Source organism: Branchiostoma belcheri, unplaced genomic scaffold (genome assembly GCF_001625305.1).
Source record: "Branchiostoma belcheri isolate BF01 breed outbred unplaced genomic scaffold, Haploidv18h27 scaffold37, whole genome shotgun sequence".
Taxonomy (NCBI): Eukaryota; Metazoa; Chordata; class Leptocardii; order Amphioxiformes; family Branchiostomatidae; genus Branchiostoma; species Branchiostoma belcheri.
Genome location: NW_017803987.1, coordinates 485647 through 502720, shown reverse-complemented (window position 1 = coordinate 502720; position 17074 = coordinate 485647). Strand labels below are relative to the sequence as shown.

General features: G+C 40.5%; 1 protein-coding gene across 2 annotated transcripts; it reads right to left on the bottom strand.

Moving 5' to 3' along the window:
* Window positions 1–1478: 1478 nt before the first annotated feature.
* Window positions 1479–16781, bottom strand: LOC109476270 (polyadenylate-binding protein 4-like). Of its 2 annotated transcripts, XM_019777154.1 has the most exons (15): window positions 16495–16781; window positions 14053–14275; window positions 13202–13395; window positions 12421–12539; window positions 11606–11719; window positions 10880–11000; window positions 10416–10556; window positions 9485–9580; window positions 8903–9166; window positions 8140–8368; window positions 7489–7622; window positions 5426–5464; window positions 3604–3738; window positions 2774–2878; window positions 1479–2604 (listed from the first exon to the last, which is right to left on the bottom strand). In XM_019777154.1, exons 2-15 carry the CDS (start codon window positions 14246–14248, stop codon window positions 2530–2532), a joined length of 1962 nt encoding a protein of 653 aa, XP_019632713.1. In that variant the 5' UTR covers window positions 14249–14275; window positions 16495–16781; the 3' UTR covers window positions 1479–2529. The 2 variants fall into 2 exon arrangements, with proteins under 2 accessions (XP_019632713.1, XP_019632714.1); XM_019777155.1 differs by lacking the exon at window positions 5426–5464 and having other exon boundaries at window positions 16495–16780.
* Window positions 16782–17074: the final 293 nt, after the last annotated feature.

Genomic DNA, 17074 nt, shown 5'->3' with positions numbered 1-17074 from the left:
GGAATATGTTGACATGTTCGTACTAGTTCCTAAGGAATAATGTCAGCCAAAAAATGTACTGGTTTACCTGAAACTATGAGCGAAGTCGTCTCTCTTCCCAACTGTCTCGCCATTTTTGTCTTCTCCAAAATTCGCCAGGTCAGGAAATCCGCATTTTCTCCTCAAAACATCACCTGAACGGCACAAATCCTCGGCGAAAACTCCCAAACATTCTGCTGCACATTTATGAAGACATTCTACCGACGAAAACGTTTAAAAGTACCCAGAAAGTTGTGAAAAAATCAGCCCAGAGTATTCCCGTCGTACGAAATCGCCATTTTGAACGGACGATACCAACCTGTTTTTACACAGGTGTGCAGAACGGCCGTGCATAATTAATGTGAAGTTGATAATCTAATTATGACGACCAATGACCGCCCGGCCCGTTTCGATGCCAGGCACTTATATGTGTCAAAGAAGGACGATTAGATTATCTAATTACGAAGGATACTAACGTTGATGTCAATCTCGGTAAAAAAAAAAGGATGAAAATACCACTGCCAGCTTCACAAATAAAAGTTTTCAAGAATAAGCTGTTATGTGGCCACAGTATGAAACATATCACTCTTGCCCAATTTTCCTATCAACTGTAAATTTATTTGCTTTTTCGCGAGGACTTTATTCCGTTGTAGAATAAGGCCACACCAATTTAATTTGTTGGTTCTCGGATTTAAAAAAAAAAAAGCGACAGGGCACAAAAAAAATAAAAACAGGTCTAGGCATCCTATTAAAGCTCAAAATGCTATAGTTGGAGCCATGAAGTCAACACAAAAGGCTGGGCTAATATTTAAACAATGAATTTTGAACTTTTAACTAGAAACTTAAGGTAACATTTGCAAAGCAAATGCATAATGTTTATCTTTGCATATGGTCTGCTCTGTTAATTCTCACTCAAACACATTCACATACATGTAATACTATTATATGGTGACAGGAGCAGAGCAGACCATGAAATTGCGATATTATGTAACCCAACACGTCACCATGGTGACAGGCTTCAACAAATCATGTCATTTGTCAAGTCATAGGTCACTGTTTGGAGAAGAAATTGAGCAAAAACAATAATCAAGTTCTCCATGTTTATAGACAAAGATCACTTCTAATTGGTAAAACGCAAAGGAAACTTTTCATTTATGACTTAATATCTGCCTTGTGAAAATTGTTAGGTATGTATTGTTATTGATTTTGATTGTTGCCATTATTGACAAACAATGCCAAAACGTTCAAACCCCTTTGTCTGTCTATTTCCCAATTCCCAAAAAGATAAATCTTTCATGTTTGAAAAAAAGTTTTAGCTTATGCTACTAACACAATCAACTTTCCTGCTGAGTGTTGATCATATCCTTCTAACCCTAAGTACATGTATCTTACAATATCTAGAATCCTGCCCTAACCATTGTACAGTATGTATACAAGAGAACAAGACAGAGACACAGTGCTGGTGTGAAACAGTAGTTTTACTTCCCAAAGTTGCTGATGGTTCACATTCAAGGCATCTTTCAGCCTCAACACAAAACAGAACACATGTTCACACCGGTTATTCAGATAACACTCATTCCAAGAGCTGACCTCGCCGCAGTTTCCCAACAAGATCGTCTCCCTTTTTTTCAACGTATTTTGCGGTGTTTTTTGATACATTTTTTCCATTTTTATGCCTCCTCTAGTTACCGTATGGTTTCTTCTTCTCTTCTGCTTGAGATCGAAATTTTTTTCCGGTGTTTTACGATTTTTTTGGTCTTTTTTTACGACTATCATTCCCGCAAAACTGTACGCCTTGCCTGGCTGCACCTTTTCAAACGTAAGATTAGTTTTACAATTTTTTTTTTTACAAAAATAGCATAATGAAACATGAAGCTATTAACAGTTCAACCCTGTGATCCTAGGATGTTATAAATGATTAAAAAACTGTCCAACATTATTTTTTCTCAACAATCATGACCAGTTAAATACTTCAACAAACCCATGCAGATTAGTAGTAGTAGAACGCAGCTGCTGTTAAAAACACTCTGATGTGGAATAACCAAGACAACTACAGTGGTACGTGTAGAAATACAGGCTTAGTTTACCATCTCACTGGCATCCTGGCTGTCTTTATCAGTTTTGTTGGATTTTACTACAAAAATATCCTGCCAACTCCACTTCTGTTCTTGAAAGAAGAGGCATTCCTTGCTTTAAGAGGTTGTTAACAACAAAGGAACAAACATGGAAAAAATTCTCATATGGCCTGATAGACACGGAGATGTTTCGATTGACAGCTTTCATACAAAAGGTATAATAGGTTCAGAACTGTAAAACACTCATTCACACTCGGCTAACGCTATTTTTGCATTTAAAAGTTTTAGTTTTACCCATGCGTCAACTTTCCATTTTATCTCTTCGCCCAGTTCGGGGTACAGTTTTCCACGGGAAGGAATTACTTGCTTGCTTGCTACTCTAGGTTTTTAACGTTAGGTTCCTCGCGAAACTTGGTGTGGATGGTAGGGGGCGCTGTTACTCTGCGACGCCAGCGCGGGCGGCCTGCTCCTTGGCTTGGTGGGCCTGAAGCACGGCCACGGCTTCTTCAACCTGCAGGGGGAAACAGGAAGACTTGCTCAGTATCAGACAACAACTACATCAATGCTGGGACAATAGGAAGAATATAGTTAATTTTGAGGCCTGGTGTGCTACACCTAACCCTAAAGGCTGTTTACTAGTTGTGCAAAACAAACAAACAAACAAACAGAACGTTGCTGACCTTGGCCTTGAGAGACTCGCGGGACTCGAGCATGTGCAGCAGCTCGGCGTTGTCAATCTCCAGAAGCATACCAGTGATCTTACCCGCCAGATCCGGGTGGCTGTTCTGTAAACAACAACAACAACACAACAACAGGTTAACACACAGGTGCATCAGTGTGGTACAAGAATAGAAGAAACAATTGTTACATTTTTGTGCTACATCTATCTATCTACAGGATTTAACTACAGGATCTCTTCTCTCTTTTTGAAACACGTAAAAAAAATTAACATAGTTTTTCCTTTACATCGTAGCGCTTGGATGTCACAGTATGTTTGAACAATTCTATTTTCGGAAAGTATGTATATTTCTATTCTAACTGTAAGGAGCTAATAATAATCTAACACTGTTGAAAACTGTTGGTTAGTGATGCATACCGGTTCACTGGACTTGGATCCGGACTTGTAAGAATGTTTAGGTTCAAGTCCAAAAAAAGCTGAAAGTCAAGAACCGAGTCCAGACTTATTACCATAAAAGACCATTTCACATGCCTCTTTTCTTTCCAAACCACCTAAAACCTTCTGTAGATTGCAAAATCTTTGCTGCAAAATGAAGAAAACATTGCCATCGGGCATCGTCAAGTACCGGCCTCCATGTTATATATATTATGTGGCCAAAGTTTCACCCAGACAACATTGCAAGGTTGTCAACATGCAATTTTGTATATGCCATGGGTTTAGGTCTGGACTTACAAGTCCGGAACTGAACCTAAACCTGTGGACTTGAATCCGGACCTGAACCTAAAATTGGGTTTAGGTATGCATCACTAGTGTTAGGTACTGGTAACTAACCTGGATGAGGGGGAAGAGGCGTTCTCCCAGCATCTGTTTCTGTTCCTGAGGTGGTGCTGCAGCCAGCATGGAGGCCGTCAGGGGCTCCTGTCCCTGCACATGCACAGCCTGCTGGGGGGTCGACTGCTCCTGGACCTGGGGGGTAGGGGGAGGGGGGACGGAGGAGGGGGATTAGACAACCACTAGTGAAAATACAGGTCTGTATGGACTTTGGTGCACCCAAATATTTTACAATGTAAAGGTACTACAATTGTACATGTGCCAGAATAAATAATAAAATGTATGTTGTATTATATGTTTAAACTTTTAAAACAAATGAAAACTAGACAGGGCTGGAAATACTGGGTGCATGTGCACCTTAGTGCTCCAAATGTGGAGCTGTGCACCCAATTTCTTTCTGTGGGTGCACTGGACATTCTCATATTTTTTTTACGTTCGTAAAGATGTCAAATATATACTGGTAGTAAAAAAACAGCATATTCTTACTACTTAAAATAAAACAAATAATTCTTGTAGTGCTATCTTTAGAAATAAAGTTTTTGCTGACATTCTACTTATTTAATTTTATACGGTGCACCCAATTTTTAAGGTTGAGTGCACCAGTGCACCTATTCCCAAAAATGAATTTCGAGCCCTGCTAGCTAAATTTGGTTAACTGTTTTGTTATCCATAAAAAGTATACGCTTCATAGCTCCCCATGTGTATAATAATGTGTGTGCACACATTCCCAAAGAAATGGTCAGTTGGTATAGATGGTATACAGACAACACTAGTAGACATGGAAGGACATCCAACAAAGACAAGAATGGCTCGGTTCCACAAATGTAGATGCAAAGAAGACAGAAGAGAAGACACAGACTTAGGAAGAAACCAGGGACCTTCTTGAACAAGATGTCATATGCTGGGAGAATTTCTTTGTCCCAGGGTTAAGTTTGTATTATAACCATTGACTTAAAGTGTGATTTTACAAAATTGATATCTACCTGTTTTGTTTATGATAGAATTTTAAGTATTGTAGGGTTTTCAGACAAATGCCTCGTACGTGTCGTCACAAAAGACCTGGTCAGAAGGAACTTCTACCAGTCTGTTGTCAGACTCGTCATCGAATCATCACCAAACCCAAAAAAAACCTTCATATCGTGCAAGAGCACTTTTTTTTTAACTGCTAACTCCCGACACCCAACCCAAGCAAAGTTGTTCAAGAGAGGTCCCTGAACACTTTTCTACACTCGATGGTCAAGCCTCTTTCACATACATGATACAATCTACCATTGAAAATGGTTGAAAACATTCTGTATTACAGTACTAGCCAATGTGAAATAGTGCTGCAAACTGGTTCACTGGACTTGGATCCGGACTTGTAAGAATGTTTAGGTTCAAGTCCAAAAAAAACCTAAAAGTCAAGAACCGAGTCCGGACTTATTACCATAAAAGGCCATTTCACATACCCCTTTTCTTTCCAAACCACCTGAAACCTTCTGTAGATTAAGAAAACATTGCCATCGGGCATCGTCAAGTACCGGCCTCCATGTTACGTAGCCAAAGTTTCACCGACAACATTGCAAGGTTGCCAACATGCAATTTTGTATATGCCATGGGTTTGGGTCCGGACTTACGAGTCCAGAACTGAACCTAAACCTCTGGATTTGAATCCAGACCTGAACCAAAATGTGGGTTTAGGTATGCAGCACTAATGTGAAATGCACCATATTTGTGGTGTTAGGATTTTGTGGGTTACTGCAAATCTTTCAAGGTTTACAGTATATGTAAGAGGCTTGTTGAGGAATGCTGTAGACAGAGACATGTGGACGGGTGGACGCACCTTGCTGGACTGTGCGTACGAAGCCGGGCGGTACATGACCTACAGAAGCCGGGAGGTGGGGAGGGGGGAAAAGGAGAGGGAACAGGACAGAAGAGAGTCAACACCAATCCGCCTCGTGCTAGACTCCACGGAAAAAAAAACGTTTCCCACCGAGCTTCGGGAAACAGACTTTTGACATGTTTAGATCCTTCCTTCTTGTAAAATTTAGATAGAAGCATTGGGATCTTGTCTTTTGGAAAAGAAGTTTGAAGAAATTTAGGTACAGACAAAAAACAGGACTTTTGAACCTTGTTCAGGTCCTTCAGATATCTGGGTAGAAGCACTGCAAACTTGTCTTTTAAGAAAATTCTGAAGTCAGAATATAGAGGACTGTTCAGATGCTTTTTTCTTCCTGAATGTGTGTGAAATTTAGGTACAGACACTGGAAACAATACATATTTTTACCAGTATAAAACAAGATTTCAATTGACAGCTACAATTTGTTAGGATTTAAAAAGACCGCAAATATGCTCTTCCTTCTTTTTTCGGAGTCAGGTGGTAAGTTTCGTTTTGTGTTTACTGAATTGTGGTCTTCACATGGAGTCAAGCAAGGGACAGAAATTCCACGATTTCTGGTCAACACCACAGAATATTACAATGTATCCAACACTCATGCCAGATCACCTTTTTTCCTCTCCATTTTTTCTCAACTCTAGGCCAAAAAATTAGTTTCTTCACTTTTGTGGCTATGTTTTTTATAACCTTCAAGTTACAACAATGTACATGCAGGATGTCTCATTGGACGAAATTGGGAATTGTTTTTCTTAGGATTCTGTCATTTCTTTTATTGTATATGTAAGATTGTCATTATTGCACAATAAGTCATGATGCAATATTTTCGGACAAAGGAACCGGGAATTGACCATTTTGAACATGGTCGGTTTTTAAAGCCGTTTAACGAACACAGTCAAGCAGTCCAAAGTTAGGAGAGACTGTCATGCCAAAGTAAGGGAATCGTTTCTTTTACCTTTCCCCTTTCTAGTCAACTTTCAATTCCATTTGCTTCTTCCTGACGAAGAATTAGAGAAGACTGGCATTCATGTTGGACATGAGGATTTATACAACTTCTTCTGGGAGATTCCACCAGTCCCTAGCCTGGAACCCAGCCTACTCTAGCACAGCTTCGCTTCAAGAATTGCTTCCATGCAGAATAGTCTGGCATCCAGCAAACTTTTCTTTTTCCGTCTGTCACAATTTCAGGAAATAGTTCTCAGAAGCTTTTGAACTTCCCAATGCCTTTTCAAACTCCGTTACAGGGGCCATGTGACTCACAGCCAATCAGAACTCCAACATTTTCAAATGCCAACTGTTTCGCTATCGACAAGTGCAAGACTATTCTGCATGGCTCAGAATCCAAAGAAACAAACTGGAGCTAGAATACGATGGACACCTAGCTAAGCGACTGACAACATGCATTACGACGCTTCCGATCCGGACGAAAACACTACAATACGGGGAGAAAAGGGACAGAGATAGAAAGAGAGAGACACGTGTCTACACTCCACAACAATACATGCAGATGAGAACAGAACACACCCAGAAGAACAATGGTACAGTCCTGGTTCATATTCAGCTTGCTAAACTTTGGACTGCTACACACTTATGACGGGTGGTGACTGAATTTTTGGTGCAAAGACTGAACAGGCCTTGGAAAAAAGTAACTCCTACCATATCTAACCTTACTAGAACAGCTAACCTCAAGAACATCAAATTCAATCTAGACAATCTTAAATTCCAGTTAAAAATCTGAATTTATCTTCACAAGTAACCAACTCAGTGTAATGACCACATGCCCATTTGTAGCCACTTTCAGTGGTCCAGTCTACTTCAACCATTTTCTAGGTTTTTGACTGTACAATATCATATCCGCCTTGTTTTCTTTTCAAACTTTAAATCCCAATTCAAAGGTACAATTTACAAAATATTGGGCTATATCTTCACTGTTTGGTGTAGTAAGGTTACAGGTTCTAGAAGTGTGATCTCCAAGGCCTGTTGTATGGTGAAACGGTGATATCTGTACTTACAGACGGGTTCATGGCCTGAGGCTGGCCCCCGCTGGGCGGGTTGCGCATCGTGGCAGTGTACTTGTAGCCTGGACGGGGCTGCTGGTTGGCCATGGCGGCAACTCCCACACGGGGCTGCTGGGTTGGCGCAACACCTGGGAGGAAACAAGCCATTTCATTGGTTGGATGAGACATACAGGCCATTTCATTGGTCAAAACCAACAGCTGAGAAATCAAGCTGTTTCATTGGTCACACGTGGAGAAACGAGCCATCTCATTGGTCAGATGGGATAAGAAGCCACTTCGTTGGTCAAAAGGGATAAACAGGCCACTTCAATTGAAAGGAACTTCTTGATAATTGTAGGGTTTTCAGACAAATGCCTCGTACGTGTCGTCACAAAAAGACCTGGTCAGAAGGAACTTCTTCCAGTCTGTTGTCAGACTCGTCATCGAATCATCACCAAACCCATTTCACTAGTTTTGCTGTCTAAATTTTGTGACTTTCTTTAAGGCTAGTAAGGGAACAACAAAAATATTATTTTTCACTTCTCAAAGGTCTTTTGAGTCAACCGTATCAACCATACTTGCACTTGGGACAGTGCCTATCAAGTACAGGTAAGATTCCTAAAATTCCTAAAATTCCTAAACCACTCCGTGTGTGTGACCTCTCACCTCTCCCTGCCATGCGTTGAGCAGGTGGCTGCGTGGTGCGGGCCATGGCCTGCGGGGTCACCTGTCTGACGGCTGCGGCGGCTGCCCGTGGCGCGGCTGCGGTGGGGAAGCGTGACCCTGCGGCCGGCATGGCCTGGAAGGCGGTGGCCTGGGCACCCGGGCGCATCGGGGCGGTCTGCTGCCAGCGCGGGCTGGCACGCACCTGGGCCATCTGGCTGGGGAAGTAGCGCTGTGAGGGGTAAACAACAAACATGTAAACATAGAGAACAACAAACAAACACGCACAGAAAAAGCAGCAGTCGGCTAGCCTTCTTACGGCTACATGGGTAAGATTGTGTTAGAAATACCCATCTGCACTCTGCATTTTGCAGATACATTTTCAACATTGCGGAACAAAAATTAAGCAACCAACAATTTTGCAGACTGAGAAAATCAGGTAAGGGGTTCAACGGTGTTCATTGTTCAAAGCTTTTGTGTTTAATACTGACTCTAAGACAAGATACAAGCAATTTTGCATGCATGTTTCAAATTGCATGTAAAATGTTTGCCAACATGCAATTTTGTATATGCCATGGGTTTAGATCTGGACTTTTTTGCAGAAAGTATTTCCGAATTGCAGAAAAAATTTTTGACATTCTGCAATGTTGCAGAACACTGCACTTGATACATGCAATGAATTGTTATACTTCACACTGTCACAGCCACTGAACTTTTTGATCAGAACAAGTTTGATAAATTGAGGTAAAAAAGGGACCAGACTTACCGGCTGCATGGACGGCATGAAGTAAGAGGAACCCTGGAACATCTGGTTGGGCTGTGGCGCCGGCATACGCATCCCTGCCATACGCTGCATGTACTGGGACGCCAGCTGGGCCTTACGGTCCTCCTTACGCTGGGCCAGCGCCACGTACAGCGGCTTGGAGACCACGATACGGCCGTTCATCTCCGTCACGGCCTTGGTGGCCTCCTCGGGAGAGCTGAAGCACACGAAACCGAACCCCTTGGACCGTCCGTTCTCAGTCATCACCTAGAGAATTGGGGGGAGGGGGGTTTGAGAGTTAGAGGTTATGCTGAGGTCAAACCGGGGACCAACTGGGCAATTCTTCTGAATTAAGCAAATTCAATAACAAGCTTAAAGAAGAGATTTTTTTACTACATAATGTGAACACGAATCACTGCTTAACATCCAAGGACATCCTAAAACTACCAGTTGTCTTGTTAAAGCAGCTTTAACATATCAAAAAAGCAATGCCAGCAGTATAATAGAAAGATTTTACTACTAGGGCTACATTGTGAAAGAATAAATGAATGAATCTGGTGACGAGTTAATCTTTCTAGCACTCACCTTTGAGGATGTGATGGTCCCAAACTGTGAGAACTCCTTGCGGAGGATTTCCTCATCGATGGTGCTGTCCAAGTTCTTCACATACAAGTTCACACCCTGGGAAAGCAGAAAAGAAAAAAAAAACTTTCTAACACTTGATATTTAATAGCACTAGGTTTACAATTCAGTACTCTGGAACCCTGATACCTGTAAGAGAAGAGTTGGACGCCCAAACATAACAGTTAAGAAACTTATTGAAACTGAAACTGGCTTGGAGGGACATGAACTTTTCTCAGTGATGTATGACAGACAGTTGTGGCGAACTAACTTTGTATGCTCCACCTCTACGGAGGATGAATGATGATGATGATGAGGTTTACAATCCGTATCATCAATGAAAGAACAAAATAGAGGAAATTTTGCACTACATTATCAATCATAACTGCCACAGAAATGCTACAAGTCTTTAAACTCACAATAAGGCCATACCAATTTAATTTGTTAACAGATTAGCCCACTTCATTTTTTTCTGATTTGCCCCCCCACCCCACAAAAAAAAAAAATTAGGCTCTAATCAACTCCAAAATGGTCATATTTGAAAATGCCCAACAGTTCAAGGAAGTCCCTTCCCTTCAAAGTTGTTAGTTTTTCCATCTATCAATGCAAAAGTTTAAAATTCATTACAAACCAGCCTGGTATTTTGACTTCATAGCTCCTATCATAGCATTTGAGGCTATCATAGGATGCCTAGGCCTGTTTTTATTCTTTTCGCCCTGTCGCTTCAGATATTTTCAGAAAAAAATTCGAGAACCAACAAATCAAATTGGTGTAGCCTAATGTATGAATTTTTATCTAACAATTCTTACCTTTAGAATTTAGAATTTGATTTCTGAACTATCTGGTTGTCATTAACAAAGAGGTTCTTTGTACCACAATCTGAAGCAGACCGTACCTGGTAGCGCTGGATACGTTCCTGCTTGATCTTCTCGAACTTGGCCTTCAGCTCTGCCTGGCGCTCTGCCTTCTTCTGGGCACGCCCGACGTAGATGCGGCGGCCATCTTCAACCTCCATGTCGTTCATTTCCTCACAGGCCTGAACAATTAAAAGATTTGTTAACAACTTTGTCAAAGTTCTACTAATCAGAAAGTTTCAACAATTTTGTCAGTGTTAATTTAGAAAAAAATTATGTAGATGCCAAACAAATTTGACCAAACAACATAACAGCAATTCATGTTATCTTGAACTATCTTCAATTCGTTTCTATACTAGACTATAGTTTGACTTTTGTTTTAAATAGCTAGAAATTAAGTTATCATGATTCTAAAATTCTTCCCTCCCTGGAAAGATGCATAACAAATAGGCTCCTAATTTCTAAGACTTGACACAAGGAGAGAATCTGGATCAACGCGAAGTACCTTTCCGGCGGAGTCTGGTTCCTCGTAGCTGACGAACCCGAAGCCACGGCTGTGTCCGATGTCGTCTGTCATCACCTTGGCGCTCACCACCTTTCCGTACTTCTCAAAGGCATCACGCAGTCTTGGGAAAAAACATTGTCAACATCAACTCTGTACACATGGAGAATTTATCACTGTTTTCTACGTCTTTATTTTCTGCTTACTGATTGTTATTTCTGCGCCATGAATTTCTGTTTATACCTATAAAAAAAAAATAGCCAGTTTGGGGTTTAAAGCTCCAAAAACTGAAGCTATTTTACTGCTCATTCTAAGCCATATTTGTTTGTTTGTTTGTTTGTTTGAGCATTTGCTTATTTATGAAATACTCAAATTGTCTTTTCATAGAGGGAACAGATCAGGGTCAGTCTTGGTGACCAAAATCCCCAATTTCCAAGAAATGAAAATTTTGCACTCCTCAACCATACATCATAGAAAGATGGAAAAACAAAAACATTTTACTTGTTACAACTTGCCCTTTCAAATGATATAAGAATCAATATCCTAGGACAAAAGACAATTTTTGTCCTGAACACCCTAGTCATACAGGTCAAAATGTAACAAGATACAGGTTATACAATAGGAGTCCTACCACAAGCATGAACATTTAGTTACTGAATTGAGTCAGAGTCTATATACATATATCCTTACATATATCCTTACATGTACATAGTTTTACATCAAACTTACTTGTCATCGTCCCATTTGTCCCCAAAGTTCTTGACGTAGATGTTGGTGAAACGTTTCTGGGCTTCTCCCATGGCGGCCAAACGCTCGCTGCGGGGCACAAAACGCCCTACATACCTGTAGAGAAAAACAACAGTACCATAAACAACATGATTATCAATATATCATGGCTTGAAACACTAGTGACGTGCACATGCACTTTTGTAATCTTGAATGAGAGAATGAACGAGAATGACACTTAGGTCAAACCAATTTATTTGTTGGTTCTCGGATTTGCCTGCGTCATTTTTTTTTTACTTGTAAAAAAAACAAACATTTCAGCCTCTGAATCAACTCCAAATTACTCATATTTTAGACCCAACAGTTGAAGGAAGTCCGTTGTTACAGTTTTTCCATCTATCAATGCAGTGGTTTGATAAAAAGTTTGAAATTCATTGTTTGAATTATAAACCAGTCTGGTATGTTGACATCATGGCTCCTATCGTAGCATTTGGGGCTATAACAGGATGCCTGGGTCTGTTTTTATTTTTATGTTATTTTCCTGTCGCTTCATATTTTTTCTGGAAAAAAATCATAGAACCAACAAATCAACCTGGTATGGCCTAAGTGTTATAAAAAACAGAAAACTGGTTGTTAGATCTGTGGCGCCAAAATGGTTAGAGTTGATTTTTAGAACTATGGGGTTTTCAGACAAATGCCTCGTACGTGTCGTCACAATAAAACCTGGTCGGAAGGAACTTCCACCAGATTGTTGTCAGACTCGTCATCGAATCATCACCAAACCCACGCGGCTGAACTTTGACCTAACAAACACTTACACTTTCTTGCCGTTGAGCATCATGCCGTTGACCTTGGCCATGGCCTCGTCAGCGGCCTCTTGGGTCTCGAAGTGCACAAAACCAAAACCTTTGCTGGATCCGGTTTCATCCTGAGCGACCTGTGTGGAACAACACACAACCAATTTTACCAACATGAGCCAAGTTGTGATGTGAGCTGTTGATGGTAGAAGACAGAAAGATAGTCTTGTGGTTAGGGTTGTTGACTCAGAATCCGAAGGTTCTAGGTTCGAATCCCTGGCAGGCCCCAGTGCTGTGTGTGGCCTTGGGAAAGGCACTGAACACCCATTTCCTCACTTTACTCAGGTGAAAATGAGTACCTAGCCTTGGTTAGGACGTCCTCTCAGAACATGAAGCCAGAGGTCCCTTGTTTCAGGAAAGCTACACGTTGACCATGTTTAAGATCCCAATGTATGTACAAAAAGAGTAGCTGTCTTTCCCACTTTTTTCAAACCTTACAGCTCAGTGTTACATAGCTTCTTAATGTTCATGTACATAGATCTACTGGTTATGCGGAACAAATTTGGAAATAAACGCTTCATACATGGAATTATAATCATGAAACGTAACATACAGAAGAAAATGTGGCAGTTTATTCTGTAGTATAAGACAGAATGCTGCCAAAAGCTAAGATTTACCGGTTATGTGAAACAAGTTTGGAAATAAATGCTTTGATACATGGAATTAGCTTAACTGCATGAAACTACATATAGAAGAAAATGAGACAGTATATTCTGTAGTATAACTAAGACACCAGTCTTACCTTACAAGACAGAATGTTGCCAAAAGCTGAGAAGGTATCGTAGATAGCCTTGTTGTCGATAGACTTGTCCAGGTTCTTGATGAAGACGTTTCCGACACCAGACTTGCGCAGCGAGGGGTCGCGCTGGGACCACATGATCCGCATGGGCTTACCCTTGATGGTGTCAAAGTTCATGGTGTCCAGGGCACGCTCAGCTGCGAAAGGTGAAAGGTCACATTGAGTTGTGCCACACAAACTTTCAAGCAAACAGGCAATTTTTCCACACATGAACAACTTTTATGTGTACACAACAGCCAAAAACAGGATGTCGGCACGAATTTCTTCATAGATTTGCCTGATTATATGGCAGGGCTTGAAATACCACCTGCATATGCAGGTTAGTGCAGGTAAGACTGTAGCTGTGCAGGTATTTCTGATGTCTACCAGTACAATACATGAAGTTGTATGTGGATTTACATTTGCTGCAGTGTTTGTAACCACCTATGAAGTATAACAGAAATATTGGCCGAATTGTTACTTGACAGTTTTAGTAAGATCCATGTTCCCTAAATTCTGACTGGTACATGTACAGGTGAAATATATCTGGTACAGGGCATTCCCGATGGCAATATTTTCTTCACTTTGCAGCAAAGATATTGCAATCCACGGATGGTTTTAGGTGGTTTGGAAAGAAAAGGGGTATGTGAAATGTTTTTTTGGTAATAAGTCCTTGCTCGGTTCTTGACTTTTAGTTTTTTTTTACTTGAACCTAAACATTTTACAAGTCCGGATCCAAGTCCGGTGAACCGATACGCAGCACTACCAAGAACAAGAATAAAATAGTAAGAAAACCATAAGAAAATGGTAAGAACCATCAGCTGGCTGCTGGAAGTTGACATAGGCGTATCCGAGAGAGCGTCGTGTCACCATGTCACGGCAGACACGGATGGACAGCACGGGGCCGGCCGGAGAGAACTTCTCGTACAACATGGCCTCCGTGATGTCGGGGTCAAGGTCGCCGACGTACAGCGACGCACACGGGTATGTGGGACCTCCGCCTGGGTTCATGGTGATCTGTACTCAAGTGTATGTGACCTGGAACAAAAAACAAAAAAATGTCCAGGCTATGCATGATGTACAAAATGACAAACAACTGGTGGATGTACCAACTTAGTTACTAAGTAAGGCCTAGGAAAAAAAATGCTGTGTTTCTTGTTTCAGTCTAAAAAAAAAGTATGGACGATAGGTAGGGATTATCTTTTTTCCCCCTTTTTTTAGACTTAAATGATGTGGTCACCCTGGGCAGGTATCAGGCCTTGATTGGACCCAACTTGGGTGGTCGCGTTGGCCATGGACAGGTGGTCACCTTGGACAGGTTGCTTAATGCTTGTGTTAATGTGGAAAATTTTTGGGACTGAGAAAAAGCAGTCACCATGGCCAGGTGGCCAGCTTGAAGAGGTGGTCACCTTGACAGGTTTGACTGTACACAATACCGTTTAACAACATAAAAATTGCACAAGGACACTTATATTTTCAATGTCAATGTTGGATAACCAATTTTACTATGTTTCATCACTCAGGTGTCAGATCATGGAGCTAGAAAAGGTTGATCAACTCGAAGAATTTATGTTCCTTACAGCTTGCAAGGGCCCACATAAAAAATATGGCTAGGGTCAGCATTTTTTTCTAGAGTCGGTTGGGAAACACGAAACACAAAATTTCTTTTCCTAGGCTCAAGTAACCTAATACCAGGTCAGAGAAGAACATGAGATATATCTATGTATCTTGTTGTCATGTCTTCAAGTACCAGAGTTATCAAAGGATTGAGGTGTTTAAAAACTCATAGAACTTACTAATCTACAAGTACTTACTTTCTCAGGATAGAATTTCTAACACTTTGTGTCAATCACTGTACTAACTGTTGAAATGATCTCGTCAGACAATTAAAAATTGGGGTGACAGGTAATTAAAAATCTGTGTGAAAAGGAAGGACAACCACCACACGCACATTGTTATACAAATAACAGTTGTGGGTGGGTAACAAGGATGTAGTCTGATGTGATTACAATGAATTCAACATCTCATATTGTTGTCTGTTGGAATTTTGCCTTGAAACCAGGATTTTTTTCCCTTTAGGCCACACCAATTTAATTTCTTGGTTAACGGATTTTTCTAGAAAAATAATGGAGTGGGCGGGCGAAAAAAAAATAAAAATAAAAACAGGCCTTGGCATCGTATTATGGCCCAAAATGGTAAGATAGGAGCCATGAAGTCAACACACCAGGCTGGTTCAAAATTTAAACAATGAATTTTGAACTTTCAATGATACTACTGCATTGAAAGATGGAATGACTGTAACAAGTAGTAAGAAAAGGACTGTTTTCAACTGTTCAGGGCAAAATATGAGCATTTTGCAGTTGATTCTGAATTTTTATTTTTATTTGCAAATCAGAAAAAAATGAAGCGGCGAATCCGTTAACCAAGAAATTAAATTGGTGTGGCCTTACCACATCAGGATTTGAAAATAAAGGAAGTCATTGGCATTTTTTAATGGTGAGTCACATAATTTTAGAGAAGTGTAGTTTCATTTTCGTGATTCAAATAGTACAGATGTTCTTTTTTACCAATAAGTTTTATGACAAAATCTGAAAGAAATTTTACATTGTCATTGAAGACAAGCTGGTAGGGGTAGACTATATACTGTTCGCAGACAACTACTGCCTTTGAAAATAATTTGTAGGCACTCGACCAAAACGTTATGTCAGTCAAAATTTATGCGACTTAGTAACTTTCTAAAGTATCTGAAAAATGTAGGAGTTTTTTTGGGTAGTTGTCAGAGAAAACGTGTCCAAAGTCGACTATACAAAACGCACGTATAAAATTTTATGCCTCAGCCACTTTAATTTCATACTTTGGCCACGAGGCGAACCACGTGCTTTCACTTCCTGTATCGCCCTGCTGGAACAATTCCACAAAAACTGCGACATTTTCAAACAGATTCCAGTTTCTTACAACATCCTCTTCTGTGGATTAAACTAAGGACTAATCTCTAGGCAAAATATACAAGGAAAATCGTAATTCGTGGGCTCGTAGTAATAGATTTTGGTAGCGATTCGCTAAATATTCGGTGGGCGTTTTCTGGATGGTTAGTGTTAGGAAATCCATCCATATTGTGGCAAGTATTTCGACGTTTTCCGGACGAAAAATGACACAATTTTTTATGAAATCACTCGCTGTAGACGTCAAAGATACACTAGATGTTTCTGTCAGAAGGAGATATCCAGTAATTCAAGAAGAAAGCGAGAAATTCTTACCTCAGAAATTAGTCTTCAAATTCAAGATGGCGTTGTCAATTTTTGCTGGATCTTCGAGCTTCGGCAGACTTTGGGACGTTCCTACCACCGTTTCGCGAGTTTTTTTCTCAAGCTTTTTAAGTTTTTATACAGTAGTTTTTATAACTTTTTAAGTTTTTTTGTTGTTTTTTGTAAATTTTTGGGTTTACGGCTGTTGTGTGGGCCTAAAATGCTAACACACAACAACGCGTGGAAGCTGACGCAGGTAAAAAGGTGAGGAGGGGTACCTACGCCGGCCTCAGTTAGCCGCCGGAAGTGACGCAAGTGCAAGAAAATAGTACCACAAATCAATACATTATATTTTGATTTATAAAAATATTTATGTCAAAATTGTGAACTTTATTACATTTTTATACATATCAAAATCTTTTTCTAGCGCAACAAAATAAATAAATGTTCTTATTATGTGATTTACACGTTTGAGCTTTTGGCGGATGCTTATTTCCGAACTATGGTGGAGTAAACAAGCCCAACTGCCTGTTTCCAGTTGGTATGACGACATCTTCGTTTACCTTCGTGACCAATCAACAGCGATACTTGA

Coding starts and splice junctions, on each gene's coding strand:
- LOC109476270 (XM_019777154.1), bottom strand. CDS start 14,248: ATGAACCCAGGCGGAGGTCCCACATACCCGTGTGCGTCGCTGTACGTC. Junction 13,396..14,052: donor CTTCCAGCAGCCAGCTGATG/GTTCTTACCATT, acceptor CACCTTTCGCAG/CTGAGCGTGCCCTGGACACC. Junction 11,720..12,420: donor ATGCTCAACGGCAAGAAAGT/GTAAGTGTTTGT, acceptor TTTTCTCTACAG/GTATGTAGGGCGTTTTGTGC.